At 46.0% G+C, this 15,649-nt stretch overlaps 2 protein-coding genes across 3 annotated transcripts in view; one reads left to right on the top strand and one right to left on the bottom strand.

Moving 5' to 3' along the window:
• PKIG (cAMP-dependent protein kinase inhibitor gamma) overlaps nucleotides 1-3,980 on the bottom strand; it is a 96,942-nt gene extending 92,962 nt beyond the window's left edge. Inside the window, exon 1 of one of the 2 annotated variants that reach the window (XM_017541183.2) lies at nucleotides 3,821-3,980. The gene's annotated coding sequence lies outside the window, so the exon portion shown is untranslated. Of the gene's footprint in view, nucleotides 1-3,396; nucleotides 3,617-3,820 lie in introns of those variants that run through there. The other variant, XM_017541186.2, reaches the window with a different exon arrangement.
• Nucleotides 3,981-10,186: 6,206 nt separating this feature from the next.
• The window catches only part of SERINC3 (serine incorporator 3), a 24,797-nt gene continuing 19,334 nt past the window's right edge, over nucleotides 10,187-15,649 (top strand). The window contains exon 1 of the mRNA XM_017541180.2: nucleotides 10,187-10,390. Within this exon, the coding sequence (XP_017396669.1) occupies nucleotides 10,352-10,390 (39 nt within the window). The 5' untranslated portion in view covers nucleotides 10,187-10,351. The remainder of the gene's footprint in view (nucleotides 10,391-15,649) is intronic.

Raw genomic sequence — 15,649 nt, 5'->3', positions numbered from 1 at the left:
AAAAAAAAAAAAAAAAAAAAAATAGTTAAGATGGTAAATTTTCTCACAATTAAAGATTTAACATTTTTTAAAAGATGTTTTTAGTATTTCCATTTTTATTATAAATATGCATATATTTTTTAAAAACTGGAACATACTGTACTATAATCTGCTTTTTACACCTAACCATATGATGTAATGTAAACATCTTTCTAATATATATAGCTCCCACCTAATTGTCTTTTCCTTTTCTTGAGACGGAGTTTCAAGCCTTGTTGCCCAGGCTGGAATGCAAAGGTGCAATCTTGGCTCACTGCAATCTCTGCCTCGCAGGTTGAAGAGATTCTCCTGCCTCAGCTTTCTGAGTAGCTAGGACTACAGGCGTGCACCACTACACCTGGCTACTTTTTGTATTTTTAGCAGAGACGGGGGTTTCACCATGTTGACCAGGCTAGTCTCCTGACCTCAGACGATCCGCCCACCTTGGCCTCCCAAGGTGCTGGGATTACAGGTGCGAGCCACTGCACCGGGCTAATTTTTCAATTTTATAAAAACATGATACTCATTATCTCATGATGACTTATGATAGGCACCTGTTTTTTAACCTATCCCTTCTCTAGTAACAGTACTCTGATACTCCCATGGGAAAACTACATTATCTTACTCATTCTGTCTTCCCACCCCCATGCCCAGTCAACTCTTACTCTGCATGGCTGGGCAGGGTACATGTATTTTTAAGTTTATTACTAAGCATTTATTTTTCATGTTGCTATTGTCAGTGCTCCTATTTTTTCTATTGTTGTTTGCATAAAGCTATTACTTTTTGTCTATAACTGCTGCTCATTCTCCTGCTGAGGCAGAAGAATCGCTTGAACCTGGGAGGCAGAGGTTGAAGTGATGCCAGGATTGTGCCACTGCACTCCAGCCTGGGTGACACAGTGAGACTTCGTCTCAAAAAAAGAATGGTGCATGGGGTCAGGCACAGTGGCATTTCAGCCTGAGGGACAGAGTGAGACTTCGTCTCTAAATAAATAAATAAATAAAATATACGTACAGGAGACTGTTATTGAGATAAAACTGAACACAAGCAGGGCACAGTGGCTCATTCCTGTAATCCTAGCACTTTGCGAGGCCGACACAGGTGGGTCACTTGAGGCTGGGAGTTCGAGACCACCCTGGCCAACATGGCAAAACCCCGTCTCTACTAAAAATACAAAAATTAGCTGGGCGTGGTGGCTCACACCTGTATTCCCAGCTACTTGAGGAGGGGCTGAGGCAGGTGGATCGCTTGAGCACAGGAGGCAAAAGCTGCAGTGAGCCAAGACTGCACCTCTGCACTCCAGCATGGGCTATAGAGTGATACCCTGTATCAAAAAAAAAGAAAAGAAAAAAAGAAAAAGAATGGTGCCTGAAAAATACTTAACACAATACTAGTTCAATAAATGCCTGCTATCTACTGATAATGAAAATTGTGACTTTCCTTCCATACTTACACCTTTTATTTTTGTTGTATTACACTGGTGCACTCCTTTCAGGAATTACCTGGCTTCCTACATCTCCAAGAAGTAACAGGCATAAGACTCCTACTGAAGGATCTGTGCTGTGGAGCTCCTCCACTCCCACCTTCTCAGGAAAGTCATACTATCAATTCTCCCCTTCATATCCTGTATCTTCTCAGCCTTTCCCTCTCAACTGGCTCCTTGCCAACAGCATTTAATCTCCCTCATGCTCAAAAAACCTTCACCTTATTTCCCAATCGCTCCCAGCCTTCTCTCCACCTCCCTTCGCAGCCAAACTTCTTTGAGCTGCCTACACTTTGTCTTTCTCACATCCCACTCTTATCCCATCCCACTGATATATTATATTGAACCGCTGAAAGCTGCTGATATTATAGATTCCGCCCAACCATTTCACCAAATCTGCTCAATGAGGTTCCAACTGACCTCCATATTTATTTACCCAAAAGGACACAATTTAATTTTTAACTTATATTACTTGACATCTCAGCAACATCTAGAAAGGCCAACCCCTTCCTTTGGCGTTCATTACTATACTTTGCTGGTTTCTCTCCCGTTCCTGATTCTCTAGCCATTTCTTTTAGTGTAGCCTAAGGGAATGGCTCTTTCTTCCAAGAGTATGCAATGCAGTAGCCCTGAATAAACTCAGCCTTTCTTTTTTTTTTTTTTTTTACCCCTCTGGATGGATCTCTTTCAATATTCATCTTTTAAGTTGCCATTATAGTGGACGGCTTTTGGCTCCACAAATGTACTTTTGAATATGTTTGGAATATCCCCACCACAGCTAACTCAGACTATTCCCTCCATTTTATCAAAACCCTACCTGAATCTCTAAACTACGACAGATTGACATTAACATGCAACCCCTTTCACAATTATCATCACAATTATAATCCCTTGTTTGATACATATTTTCTTCACCAATCTGTGATCTTTGAGGCCAGGGACCTGCTTCCTTATTACTTACACAGTGCCTTGCACATAGAAGATGCTCATTAAATATTTTTTCAATTAGCCAAGCGCAGTGGTGTGCACCTGCAGTCCCAACTACTTGGGAGGCTGAGACAGGAGGACCACTTGAGCCCAGGAATCTGAGACCGGCCTGAGCAACATACCGAGATCTCAACTCAAAAATAAATACATACACACACAGTCACACATACACATATATGAATCACCACATATGAATGCCTGCAAAGTGAAAAACAGATGGGAGGAATGATAACAGAGAACAAAAAACTGACCTTTCTGAAACCACACCTCTAATCAAAAACACACACCACCTGCTTAAAATCCTCTGATGGTTTCCTCGTGCCCCCAAGACAAAGCCCAAACTCCTCCACACTTACAAAGACAGCCTTTCAGGAGGAGCACCTGCTTGCCTCTCAAACGCCATCTAGCCAGACTTCACCCAGCTCACATAATCTGCTCTCCAGCTAGCCTGAAATCCTCGGAGACTCCCAAAAAGTCTGCACTCTCTCCCCAGGGCTTTGCACACTCTGCTTTCTCTGCCTACAGCAAGGTGCACTCCACCAGCCTCATCTGGACAACACAAAGGCAGCCTTCATGTCTCATTTTGGAAGTAACCTTCTTTTGGCGTCTCTGACCATCCACGCTAACCTCACCACCAGAAATCCAGTTTTCTCCATGCATTCACAGCCCTCTGTATATCCGAAATCATAACTGGAATCACTGTGAATTCTTGTGTACGTGTCTGTCTCCTCCGGAAGATTGTAGAGTACCCTCAGGCCAAGATGTCTCTCGTTCACTTTTTTACTCCGGCAATCAGCCCTGGCCCTGGCTCACAATAAATGCTCAGTGATGGTCCTCCTTGTAGTAGTAGTAATAAAGCTCCCACGTATTGAGGACTTACCTCCGCGAATTTGAAATATATATTTACCTTGTAATAACGTCATAAGACAGGTGCTACCATGCCCATTTTGCAGACGATAAAACTGACGCACAAAGAAGTCAATCCCCTCTGGCCCCAGAACAGTCGCACACACATACAGGTTTTCCGCACAGTCTTGAGTTATTCCCCAACCCCCAAATAAGAAGGAATTTTTTTTTTCTTTTTAAGAAACTTTGGCATGAGGTCGACCAGTGGCTACATATATAATAAACAGCTGAAAGCGGACTCTACCTGAACACGGGACGGGGTTAAAGGACGTGGGGGGCGCCGACCCCCGACCGGCCGAGGGACTAAGGTCGGGCCGCAGCCTCCCTTCTCGGGTCTCCCGCGGCCCAGCCCCTCGACCCCTGCGACGAGTCGACGCCAGGCCCAGAGCGTTGGGGTCGCGACCCGCCCTCCAGCTCCTGCTCACCTGCGGTCTCGCCGCCTCACCTAGCCGGGGCCGCCGGCCCGCAGCGCCTCCCCGGGGCAGCCTGGCGCCCGCAAACCGCAGCGAAGCCCGTTGCCTTGGCGACCCGAGCTGCCGAAATCCCGCGGCGCTCGCGCTACGGCGGCTCGGATGGGACCAGGACGGTTCGCGTCCCCTTCCGCAGCCGCGGAGGGGGCAAAGGAGGGAAGAGGTGGGAGTCGCAGGGCCGAGCAGTGAGGGAGGGTTGGAACTTGGGCTGGAGAAGATAGGGAAAGGGGAACAGTGAGACCAGGGGGAAGTCTTGGGCCTCGGATGCCGCTTGTGCCTCAGTTTCTCTCTCTGTAACCTCAGATGGGGACCCTGTAAGGAGGAGACGGGGTCTCAGGCGGTGGCTTGCTAGACTGGGTTTTTGTTTTTGTGTTTTTGTTTTGAGACAGAATCTCACCTGGTCGTCCAGGCTGCGACGCAGTGACGCAATCTCTGCTCACTGCAACCTCTACCCCTCCAGCTGGGTTCAAGCGATTCTCATGCCTCAGCCTCCCGAATAGCTGGGATTACAAGCATGTGCCACCACGCCTGCGTCATTTTTGTATTTTTAGTAAAGACGGGGTTTTGCCATGTTGGCCAGGCAGGTCTCCAGCTCCTGACCTCAGGTGATCCACCCGCCTGGGCCTCCCAAAATGCTGGGATTACAGGCGTGAGCCACCACTCCCTGCCAAGACTGGGAATATTTAAAGACAAGAAAACTGATGTGGGAGGGGTGGCAGATTCCTCTATTTTATAGTTTCTGAAGGGGTGGTGTGGCAAAGAGTGAATAAATCGGTTTCTTTGATGGAGAGTTAGATCACCAGATTTAATTTCAATTTGAGGAATAATTTATTTTTCCTCGTGTCTAGCAATTACACTTCTTGGAATAACTCCAGATATGCGGGAACCTGAGCACAAAGGATATATGCATGACTCCATTTTCGCAAAAGCAAAAGGGTTGTGACCAGTCCAAATATCTATCGGGGCCAGGCACGTTGGCTCACGCCTGTCATCCTGAAACCACTTTTGCAAAAAATTGTAACTGAGGTATCAGACCTAACTGACCCATCTTGCTTCTAACCTCTAAACTGTCCTGTTCATTCCTGGGTGTAGGCCAAACTCGCTTTGGGAAAGAATTCAATGTATAGTTTAAATAATAGCCTTTTCCAAAAAGCTAACCTATTCTTGTAAAACAAATGAAAGGCCACAGGCCACAGGCCACTGGCCACCTAGTCAAGATGAGAAAGGCTGGAATTCTAAACATTACCTGCCATTATTCTTATTCTAGAGGTCACAAGATTTTTTTTTTTTTTAAGACAGAGTCTTGGCCAGTGTGGTGGCTCACGCCTGTAATCCAAGCACTTTGGAGGCCAAGGCGGGCGGATCACCTGAGGTCGGGAGTTCAAGACCAGCCTGACCAACATGATGAAACTCCGTCTTTAAAAAAAAAAAGACAGAGTCATGCTCTGTTGCCCAGGCTGGAGTGCAGTGGCGTGATCTTGGCTCACTGCAACCTCTGTCTTGCTGGTTCAAGCAATTCTCATGCCTCAGCTTCCCAAGTAGCTGGGATGACAGAGATCCACCACCATGCCCGGCCAATTTTAGTATTTTTAGTACAGACGGGGTTTTGCCACGTTGGCCAGGCTGGTCTTAAACTCCTGACCTCAAGTAATCTGCCTGCCTAGGCCTCCCAAAGTGCTGGGATGACAGGCATGAGCCACTATGTCCCACCCCCAATTACTCTTGAAGGTAAAATCACTATTGTGAACCTCAGATCAGCCTTTTGAGATGTCTTTTCAGGTTTTTGCATTTCTAACAACCAGATGGCCCCACTGTACCTGCCAACCAGTTTTATGGCTCCCATCCAGGAACTGACAGCAGAAGAGAACATCTTTGACTCCCTATAATTTCATCCCTGAGCCAACCAATCGGCACTCCTGATTCACTGGCCCCCCTACCCACCAAATTAGCCTTAAAAACTCTGATCTCAGGCCAGGTGTGGTGGCTCTTGCCTGTAATCCCAGCACTTTGGGAAGCCAAGGCAGATGGATGCCTGAGGTTGGGAGTTCAAGACCAGCCTAGGCACTCTAGCCTGGGCAACAAGGGCGAAATTCTGTGGGTAACAAGAGTGAAATTGCACTCTAGCCTGGACAACAAGAGCAAAATTCTGTCTTAAAAAACAAAGAAACAAACAAACAAAAAACTCGATCCCTGAGTTTTCTGGGAGATTGATTTGATAATAAAACTCCGGGCTCCAGCACAGCAGGCTCTGTGTGAATTACTTTCTCTATTGCAATTCCCCCTTCTTGATTAATTGGTTCTGTCTAGGCAGCATGGAAGTTGAACCCCTTGGGCGATTACAATCCCAGCACTTTGGTAGGCTGAGGCAGGCAGATCGTTGAGCCCAGGAGTTTAAGACCAGCCTGGGCAACATAGTGAGACCTCACCTCTAAAAAAATAAATTAGCCACCCATAGTCCCAGCTACTCAGGAGGCTTCAGCCTGGGAGGTAGAGGTTGCAGTCAGCAGTGATTGTGCCACTGAACTCCAACCTGGGTGACAGAGGGTCCTGTAAAAAAAAAAAAAAAAAATCCCTTTCCTTAGGGAATTGAGGAAACATTATGATACATCCATAAAATAAAATAATTACCATAGTAAGAATTAAGAGGGACCAAGGTAGATATAGACGTAGCTACAGTTTAGGTACAGAGCTGTCTTCCAACTATGTAACTGCCTAGTGGATTTGTCTTGCCTGCCACCTAGGCAGAGTTGACTTATCAAGACAGGGGAATTGCAATAGAGAAAGTATAATTCACACAGAGGGGGCTGTGCAGGAAATGGGAGTTTTATTATTACTCAAGTCAGTTTCCCTGAGCATTTGGGGATCAGAGTTTTTGTTTGTTTGTTTGGAGACATAGTCTCACTCTGTTGCCCAGGCTGGAGTGCAATGGGACAATCTTGGCTCCCTGCAGCCTCCACCTCCAGGGTTCAAATGATTCTCCTGCCTGAGCCTCCAGGGTAGCTGGAACTATAGGCATGCACCACTACGGCCCGCTAATTTTTGTATTTTTTTGGTAGAGACGGAGGTTTCACCATGTTGGCCAGGCTGGACTTGAACTCCTGGCCTCAAGTGATCCACCTGCCTCAGAATCCCAAAGTGCTAGGCATAAGCCACCACACCAGGCTGGGAATCAGAGTTGTTTTTTTCTTTTTTGAGACGGAGTCTCGCTCTGTCACCCAGGCTGGAGTGCAGTGGTGCGATCTCCATTTACTCCAACCTCTGCCTCCCAGGTTCAAGCAATTCTCCTGTCTCAGCCTCTGGAGTAGCTGAGATTACAGGTGCCTGCCACCATGCACTAATTTTTGTATTTTTAGTAGAGACGGGGTTTCACCATGTTGGCCAGGCTGGTCTCGAACTCCTGACCTTGTGATCTGCCCACCTGGGCCTCCCAAAGTGTTGGGATTACAGGTGTGAGGCACCTTGCCTGCTGGGATCAGAGTTTTTAAGGACAACTTGGTGGGTGGGGGGACGCCTGCAAGCCAGGAGTGCTGACTGGTTAGGTAGGAGATGAAATCATGGGAAGTTGAAGCTGTCCTCTTGTACCGAGTCAGTTCCTGGGTGTGGGCCACAGATCAGATGAGCCAGTTTTTCAGTCTGTGTGGTGCCAGCAGATCCGTCAAGCTCAGAGTCTGCAAAATATCTCAAGCACTGATCTCAGGAGATGTTTAGGGAGGGTCAGAATCTTATAGCCTCCAGTTGCATGATTCCTAAACCATAATTTCTAATCTTGTGGCTAATTTGTTAGTCCTACCAAGGCAGTCTAGTCCCCAGGTAAAAGGAAGGTTTGTTTTGGGAAAGGTCTGTTATCTTTGTTTTAAACTATAAACTAAGTTCCTCCCAAAGTTAGTTCAGCCTACACCCAGGAAGGAACAAAGACAGCTTAAAGATTAGAACCAAGATGCAGTCAGTTAGGTTAGATCTTTTTCACTGTCTCGGTCATAATTTTGCAAAGGCGGTTTCAGCTATATATACTAGTTCGAAGCAACAGTCTCCGAACTAGTCCCACCATTGCTTCTACTATTACCTTCAACCCTCACCCATCCCTGCTCCAGTCTTTATTCCAACCAGCAGCCAGAATGATCTTTTTTTTTTTTTTGAGATGGAGTCTTATTCTGTCACCCAGGCTGGAGTGCAGCCGTGCCATCTTGGCTCACTGCAACCTCTGCCTCCCGTGTTTAGCAATTCTCCTGCTTCAGCCTCCTGAGTAGCTTGGATTACAGGTGCCCACCACCATGCCCAGCTAATTTTTTTTTTTTGTATTTTTAGTAGAGAGGAGGTTTTACCATGGTGGCCAGGCTGATCTTGAACTCCTGACCTCAGGTGATCCGCCCACCTCAGCCTCCCAAAGTGCTGGGATTACAGGCATGAGCGTGTACTAAAAAAAATACAAAATTAGCCAGGCATGGCGGCACATGCCTGTGATCCCAGCTACTAGGGAAACTGAGGCAGGGGAATTGCTTAAACCTAGGAGGTGGAGGGTGCAGTGAGCTGAGATCGCGCCATTGCACCAGTCTGGGCAACAAGAATGAAATTCGGTCTCCAAAAATAAATAAATAAATACGTAATAAGAAGAAGAATAAAATAACTTAAGTTTGACAAGGGACGTGTAAAGATGGGAGGAGCTGCCTTGGGTGGCTGCAAGTGCCCTACTCTAGAAGAGATGTTGCTGAGGGGCTCCTGCGTGAGGTGGGAAACTGAAGTAAATGATCTCAAAGATCTGCTCTCCTCGCTTTGGCCAAGTAGAGGTGACACACTCAACCAGTTAGGGCCAGAAACAGTAAGAGATGGGTGGGATCCTACATTTGGGAGGACAAATACTTGCAGGTAAGAACTGTTCAGCCGACAGCTAGACCTAATGTTCCTAACTGAATATAAATAGTGATCACAGAATATAAACAAGGATCAGACAAGACCACCATGTAGTTGGAACAAGATACAGACAAGGCCACTCTGGTATCAAAAATAGGACTTCTGACTAATATGAGTGGGCTCTGCTTCTTTTCCAAGGACAAAGCTAGCCTTGTTTTAATCCTTCTACCTCCTGGATAAAAATTTTTAAGATACCTAATCACCGAACTGCCTCTACTTCTTTTTTTTCCCACCCCTCACACTCGCCTCTACTTCTTGACTGTGTTTAATCCAAAACTGTTCCTCACCTCCTTGAGTTCAAGGGGTTTCACTGTGTTGGCCAGGCTGGTCTATTCCTGACCTGATGATCCACCCTCCTAGGCCTCCCAAAATGCTGGGATTACAGGAGTGAGCCACCTCTCCCAGCCCAGAGGGGCTTTTCATGAATTTCCCTTATCAGACTAAAGGCTGATAATTCAGAAGAAATTCAATTATGAATCCCCTTTCAGAGAGTTTTATCAGTCAGGGAAGATTAACACACCACAGGAGAAAAGATTGAAGTGTGACACCTCATTGTCCAGACATCATCATTGTTTGCCACATTCCACCTAAACTATTATATATGTAAGTAAATAATGTTTTTATTTTCTTCTTAAAGTGAACTCTCAAATTTTATATATATTTCGAAAGGAATATTTACATCACCGTTTAAACGGGAAATCAGCATTGCTTGGTAGAAATGGAAAGGTTATTGCAAACACACGCCCCCAAAAAAACAATGTTTTAAAACTGCAGGCATGGTTGCCTGTTGGAGAGATTTAGAAAATGAAGCCTTTACTCTGTTAAAAAGGGAGATAAACGTTAGAAAGATGTTAAATACCATACTGGCCTCAAACAACTAACCTGTTTTGAAATGGGACGTTCTCACTCTGCTTTTTCAAATCGCATACTGTCCTGTTCATGCACCCTTAGATTTGTCCATTTCTCCCAAATGGGGTACATCCCACATTTTAGGAAACGATTCCTGTCGCCTCTTGGTTAACTTGGACTTATCCTTTAGTTCGCAGATTAAAAAAAATCCTTCAGAGGAGGCTTCCAAGACTACTAACTAAATAAATTACTTTCCCCTTACAATAATAGGCACTAAATACACCTTTATTGAAAGAGTATCCCCCCATACTCGTTCGTAGTACTCATTACATTAGGGCATGGTGCATTTATGTTGTGAAATCTCTTAACCAGACGATAAATTCTGAGCGCAGATACTGTGCCTCTCTGTACAATTCTGTAGCCTGCAGATCTTTACATATAAGGGGTGATCAATGAATACAAATGATGTAAGGAATGATACCTTCACCATTCCTGCAACCCCAGAATGGTTTAGCCCCGCCTTCCCCTTCAACCAATGACAGGCTCCCTCTCGGCCGCTCCCGTCGCGGATGGTGGGCGGGGCCACGCCGTGATACATCAGTGCGTCAGTGGAGGGCCGCGTTTCCGGTCTGAGAAACTGTCGCGTTTCTGGGGAGACGTCTCGGCTGCCACTAACCACCGCATCAGAAGGCAGCCTCAGGACCGGCCACCTCCATCACTGGCGTCACCATGGGGGCTGTGCTGGGTGTCTTCTCCCTCGCCAGCTGGGTGAGTTTGGGGTCCCGAGTCCTCGCCGGACCTGCGATTTTGGGGGAAAGGCCTCAAGCCCAGCACTGTGCGTGCTGTGGCTCCAGAGGCCCTCGGGATGTCAGGAGGCGCCGGGCTACACAGGGTCTCCGGGGCCCCAGACCCATATCCGCGATACCCTCAGGTCAGGATCAGGCGACTCGCCTTCCGGGTTCGTCGGGGAACCGTGGAGGCTAGGCCGCCATTGTTTACAATTCGGATGGCCCCGCCCTGCGAGGCTTCCTGGATGTAGGCTCCTCTGGAACTGGAGTAGGACCAAGGAATGAGAGCTCCCAGCGCTGGGGCTCCGCTTCCTCCCGAGGCACCTCTTAAGGTGGCATCATTTAATTCTGGGTGGCTCAAGTAATATTTTTATCCCCTAGCACGGGATTTGCCAAAACTAAGGAGTATGAAACTCGGATTTTAGCGGAGGCTTGTCTGCAGTTCTGGGTGCAAGGGAAAGAAGGCCTTGTAGATTGTTATTCGAAATTGGAAACCAGTGCCTGAATATTTGGGTTCTGCTATAGGTCATTTATCCGAGGATGATCACCCCAGCATTCCTCTCTTCGAGAACGGTTATGACAGTGAAGTGAGTAAATGGGTTTCATCACTTCGTAAACTGTAAACATTTTAAAGATAACATTTTAGGGCCTGTAAGAGAATATGCTTGAGTTACTTCATTTACCCACTTCAAGGAGTTTGATTCCTTGATTCCTCATGCCCAGCAGATGTAGTTGACCAGGTGTGTAGAAAAAACACACTCAGTTTCTCCTACTGTACTCATAGCACACTTTTGATACCAGATGTGTGGTGTGGGAGGATTCCCCCCCCCAAACATCAGGCAAACAATCAGTGCTTCAGGGGATGCCAGCTTGGTGCCCTGCAAGTCAATTCTGAAGCTCTCTGCTTGGAGATAGCATCAAATCCCACAAGTTGCGGGCTCAGTCTCACAAGACCAATGGCAAGCCTCAGGCGGTTTTACCTGTGCCTCTGACCAGCCAGCCACCTATAAATCAGAATTCCCATGACCCCCCTCCTTGGCTTTGATTAATTTGGTCACAAAACTCAAGGAAACATGTTTGCTGGGGTTTATTATAAAAGTATTTTATTATTAGCTGGGCATGATGGCAGGCACCTGTAGTCCCAGCTACTTGGGAGGCTAAGGCAGGAGAATCGCTTGAACCTGGGAGGCAGAGGTTGCAGTGAGCTGAGATCTCTCCACTGCCCTCCAGCCTGGGCGACAGAGCAAGACTCCATGTCAAAAAAAAAAAAAGTATTTTATTGTGTGTATTTACGTATTTTTAATTCTAGATTCAGAGGGTACATGGGCACTTTTGTTACATGGGTATGTTGCTTTATCCTGAGGTTTGGGCTTCTAATGATTCCGTTGCCCGAGCAGTGAACATAATATCCAATAGATAGTTTTTCAACCCCTGCCCCTCCTCCTTCTCCACTCTTGGAATCTGCAGTGTTTTTTGTTGCCATCTTTGTGGCTGTGTTTTCCCAGTAGTTAGCTCCTACTTATAAACGAGAATATGCTGTATTTGGTTTTCTGTTTCTGCATTAATTCATTTGGGATAGTGGCCTCCAGCTGATCTTTGTTGCTGCAAAGGACATGATTTTCTTCTTTTTTATGGCTACTATTAATATATTTTTAAAGATACAGATGAAGTGATATGTAAGAGAAGGTATAGGGAAAGGGGTCTGGAGCTTTCATGCACTCTCTGGGTTGTCTGAGGTTTCACCCTTCAGAAACCATGTGTTCAGCTGTCCAAAAACTCTTTTTATTTTATTTTTTTGAGGTAGGCTCACTCTGTCACCCAGGCTGGAGTGCAGTGGCACCATCTCGGCTCATTGCAACCTCCACCTCCTGGGCTGAAGCGACTCTTGTGCCTCAGCCTCCCGAGTAGCTAGTATTACTATATGTATGCCACCATGCCTAGCTAATTTTTGTCTTTTTAGTAGAGATGGGATTTCACCATGTTGGCCAGGCTGGTCTCCAGCTTCTGGGGTGTGAGCCACCCCTCCCAGCCAAAAATTTTTCTGAATTTTGTCCTTTTGTCCTTTTTATGCAGGCTTCATTATGTAGCCAGCATTGATTAAATTACTGGTTTTTGGTGTTTGGCCTAACCTTCAGCTACTCCTCCTTGGAAATTCAGGGGTGAGACTGAAAAGTCCCAACCTCCTCCAATGACCAGCCCCCAGGGGCTACCAGTCACCACTTATCTTATTAGCATACAAAAAGACATTGGTTATTCCAAGGATTTTAGGAATTGTATGCCAGGAAATGGGCACCAAATATACATATATTTCACTGTCTTACACCAGGGATTCTATTTCAGCTCATTCTACGTGCTTTTTTTTTTTATTGGAGGGGGACAGTTTTGCTCTGTCACCCAGTCTGGAATGCAGCGACTCAATCATAGCTCACTGCAGACTTGAACTCCTGGATTTATGTGATCTTCCAGCCTCAGTCTCCCCAGTAGCTGGGACTACAGGTGTATGACACCATGCCTGACTTCCTTCCACCATTTCTTTTTTTTTTTTTTTTTTTTGAGACGGAGTTTCACTCATGTTACCCAGGCTGGAGTGCAATGGCACCATCTCGGCTCACCGCAACCTCCGCCTCCTGGGTTCAGGCAATTCTCCTGCCTCAGCCTCCTGAGTAGCTGGGATTACAGGCACACGCCACCATGCCCAGCTAATTTTTTGTATTTTAAGTAGAGACGGGGTTTCACCATGTTGACCAGGATGGTCTCGATCTCTTGACCTCGTGATCCACCCGCCTTGGCCTCCCAAAGTGCTGGGATTACAGGCTTGAGCCACCGCGCCCGGCCCTTTCCACCATTTCTTAGAAACAATGTATTTTAAGATTGTTGATCCTAAATCAAAAGAGTGTTCCATTGTTAAGGACTTTGTTGAGAGCAGTGTTTTTCTAATTTTTCTGTACTTGACCTAAAGAAAGAGTTTGCATAGTTGATCTGATGCACCCATATAGAGACAAAGTTTTATGAAATAATCCTTTACCATCTACTATACGATTTTTCTTTTATCTTCTATCACATTAGAAAATCCTGGTCAGTTGAAGGTGTGGTGGCTCATCCCTGCAATCCCAGCACTTTGGGAGGCTGAAGTGGGGGGATCGCAAGGTCAAGAGAGCGAGACCATCCTGGCCAACATGGTGACACCCAGTCTCTACTAAAAATACAAAAATTAGCTGGGCATGGTGGCTCATACCTCTAGTTCCAGCTACTCAGGAGGCTGAGGCAGGAGAATCGTTTGAACCCTGAAGAAGGAGGTTACAGTGAGCTGAAATCGCACCACCGCACTCCAGCCTGGTGACAGAGGGAGACTCTGTCTCAAAAAATCCTAGTGAGTTGATTTTTACAATCCACTAGTGGTTCAAAATCACTATTTATAACACACATTCTTTAAAATGTAGTTAAGGTCATTAGATAAGGAGTGAATTGTTAATTTGAAACAAACATTTTTTTCTATCATGATAACTGGAAATGCATTTTGGCTTTGATTGAAAGTGAAGATTTGAATTGATGCCATCCAAGCATTTCTATCTATATGGTACTTTAATATTTTATTAATCCCTTTTATTCAATAGAAACGTTAAGAAGTTCTGTATACTAGAGAATAGAATGAGTGAGGGAAAGAGTAATAGAAAGTGAAATCAGGAAGGTAGAGAGCAAAATCATGTTTATACCCATTATTATATGGTCTTGTAGGTTTTTAAAGACTTTGGCTTTTTTTTTTTTTTTTTTTAGGGTTTTTCCCTCTTGTTACCCAGGCTGGAGTGCAATGGCGCTATCTTGGCTCACCGCAACCTCCGCCTCCCGGGTTCAGGCAATTCTCCTGCCCCAGCCTCCTGAGTCGCTGGGATTACAGGCACACGCCACCATGCCCAGCTAATTTTTTTGTATTTTTAGTAGAGACGGGGTTTCACCATGTTGACCAGGATGGTCTCGATCTCCTGACCTCATGATCCACCCGCCTCGGCCTCCCACAGTGCTGGGATTACAGGCTTGAGCCACCGCGCCTGGCCAACTTTGGCTTTTATTCTTAAGTTATATAGGAATCCATTAGAGTCTGAAGAAAGGAGTGATATGATCTAGGCCTGTGTTTTAACAAGGTGGATTCTAGTTGCTGTTTGGAGAACAGATGGTAGAAAAGTAAGGGTAAAGCAGTATAGGGAGGGAAAAATCTCCCACCAGCCTTTTGGGTTCTGCTTCAGGGGGCTTGTGAATTAAACTGACAAAACAGATTATTTAGAGAAATAAGAGTTTGTTTATGCATGCAAGACATGTACACACAGGAGTGCTCAGTGATAGTAACTCAAAGGGAGTCGTTAGAACTTGAAGATTTCTTTTTTTTTTTTCTTTTTGAGACCAAGTTTCAGTTGCCCAGGCTGGAGTGCAATGGCATGATCTTTGCTCACCGTAATGTCTGCCTTCTGGGTTCAAGTGATCCTCCTGAGTAGCTGGGATTACAGGCATGCACCACCACGCCTGGCTAATTCTGTATTTTTAGTATAGACAAGGTTTCTCCATGTTGGTCAGGTTGGTCTTGAACTCCCGACCTCAGGTGATCCACCCGCCTGCCTCAGCTTCCCAAAGTTCTGGGATTATAGGTGTGAGCCACCGCGCCCGGCCAAGGCTTTCTAATTTAGTAGGGAAAAGGAAGCTGGGAGAAAGGAAGGTATGAGAAGAACAAATAGGTTTCTTTAGGAAAGACAAGTTTGTTTTTAGGAAAATAAATAGGAAATAAGAAAGTTTGTGATGGTACTTGTTTATGCAGGTATGAGAAGTCTTTCCAGCTTCTCCATGTCCTTAAAACTTCCCTGGAGAGGGAATTTATGGCAGCCTTATTTCCCAGAAGTTGCTGCTTTTAGTTAGATAAGGGAAGTTCCGAGAAGGCTTTTAACTGCATCTATTGAATATCAGATACCTTCAGCTTAAAATAATCTTGGCCGGGCGCGGTGGCTCACGCCTGTAATCCCAGCACTTAGGGAGGCCGAGACGGGTGGATCACGAGGTCAAGAGATCGAGACCATCCTGGTCAACATAGTGAAACCCCGTCTCTACTACAAATACAAAAATTCAGCTGGGCATGGTGGCATGTGCCTGTAATCCCAGCTACTCAGGAGGCTGAGGCAGGAGAATTGCCTGAACCCAGGAGGCGGAGGTTGCGGTGAGCCCGAGATCGCGCCATTGCACTCCAGCCTGGGTAACA

Source organism: Cebus imitator, unplaced genomic scaffold, assembly GCF_001604975.1.
Source record: "Cebus imitator isolate Cc_AM_T3 unplaced genomic scaffold, Cebus_imitator-1.0 Scaffold132, whole genome shotgun sequence".
Lineage (NCBI taxonomy): Eukaryota > Metazoa > Chordata > Mammalia > Primates > Cebidae > Cebus > Cebus imitator.
This window is presented reverse-complemented; position numbering and strand designations above follow the sequence as displayed.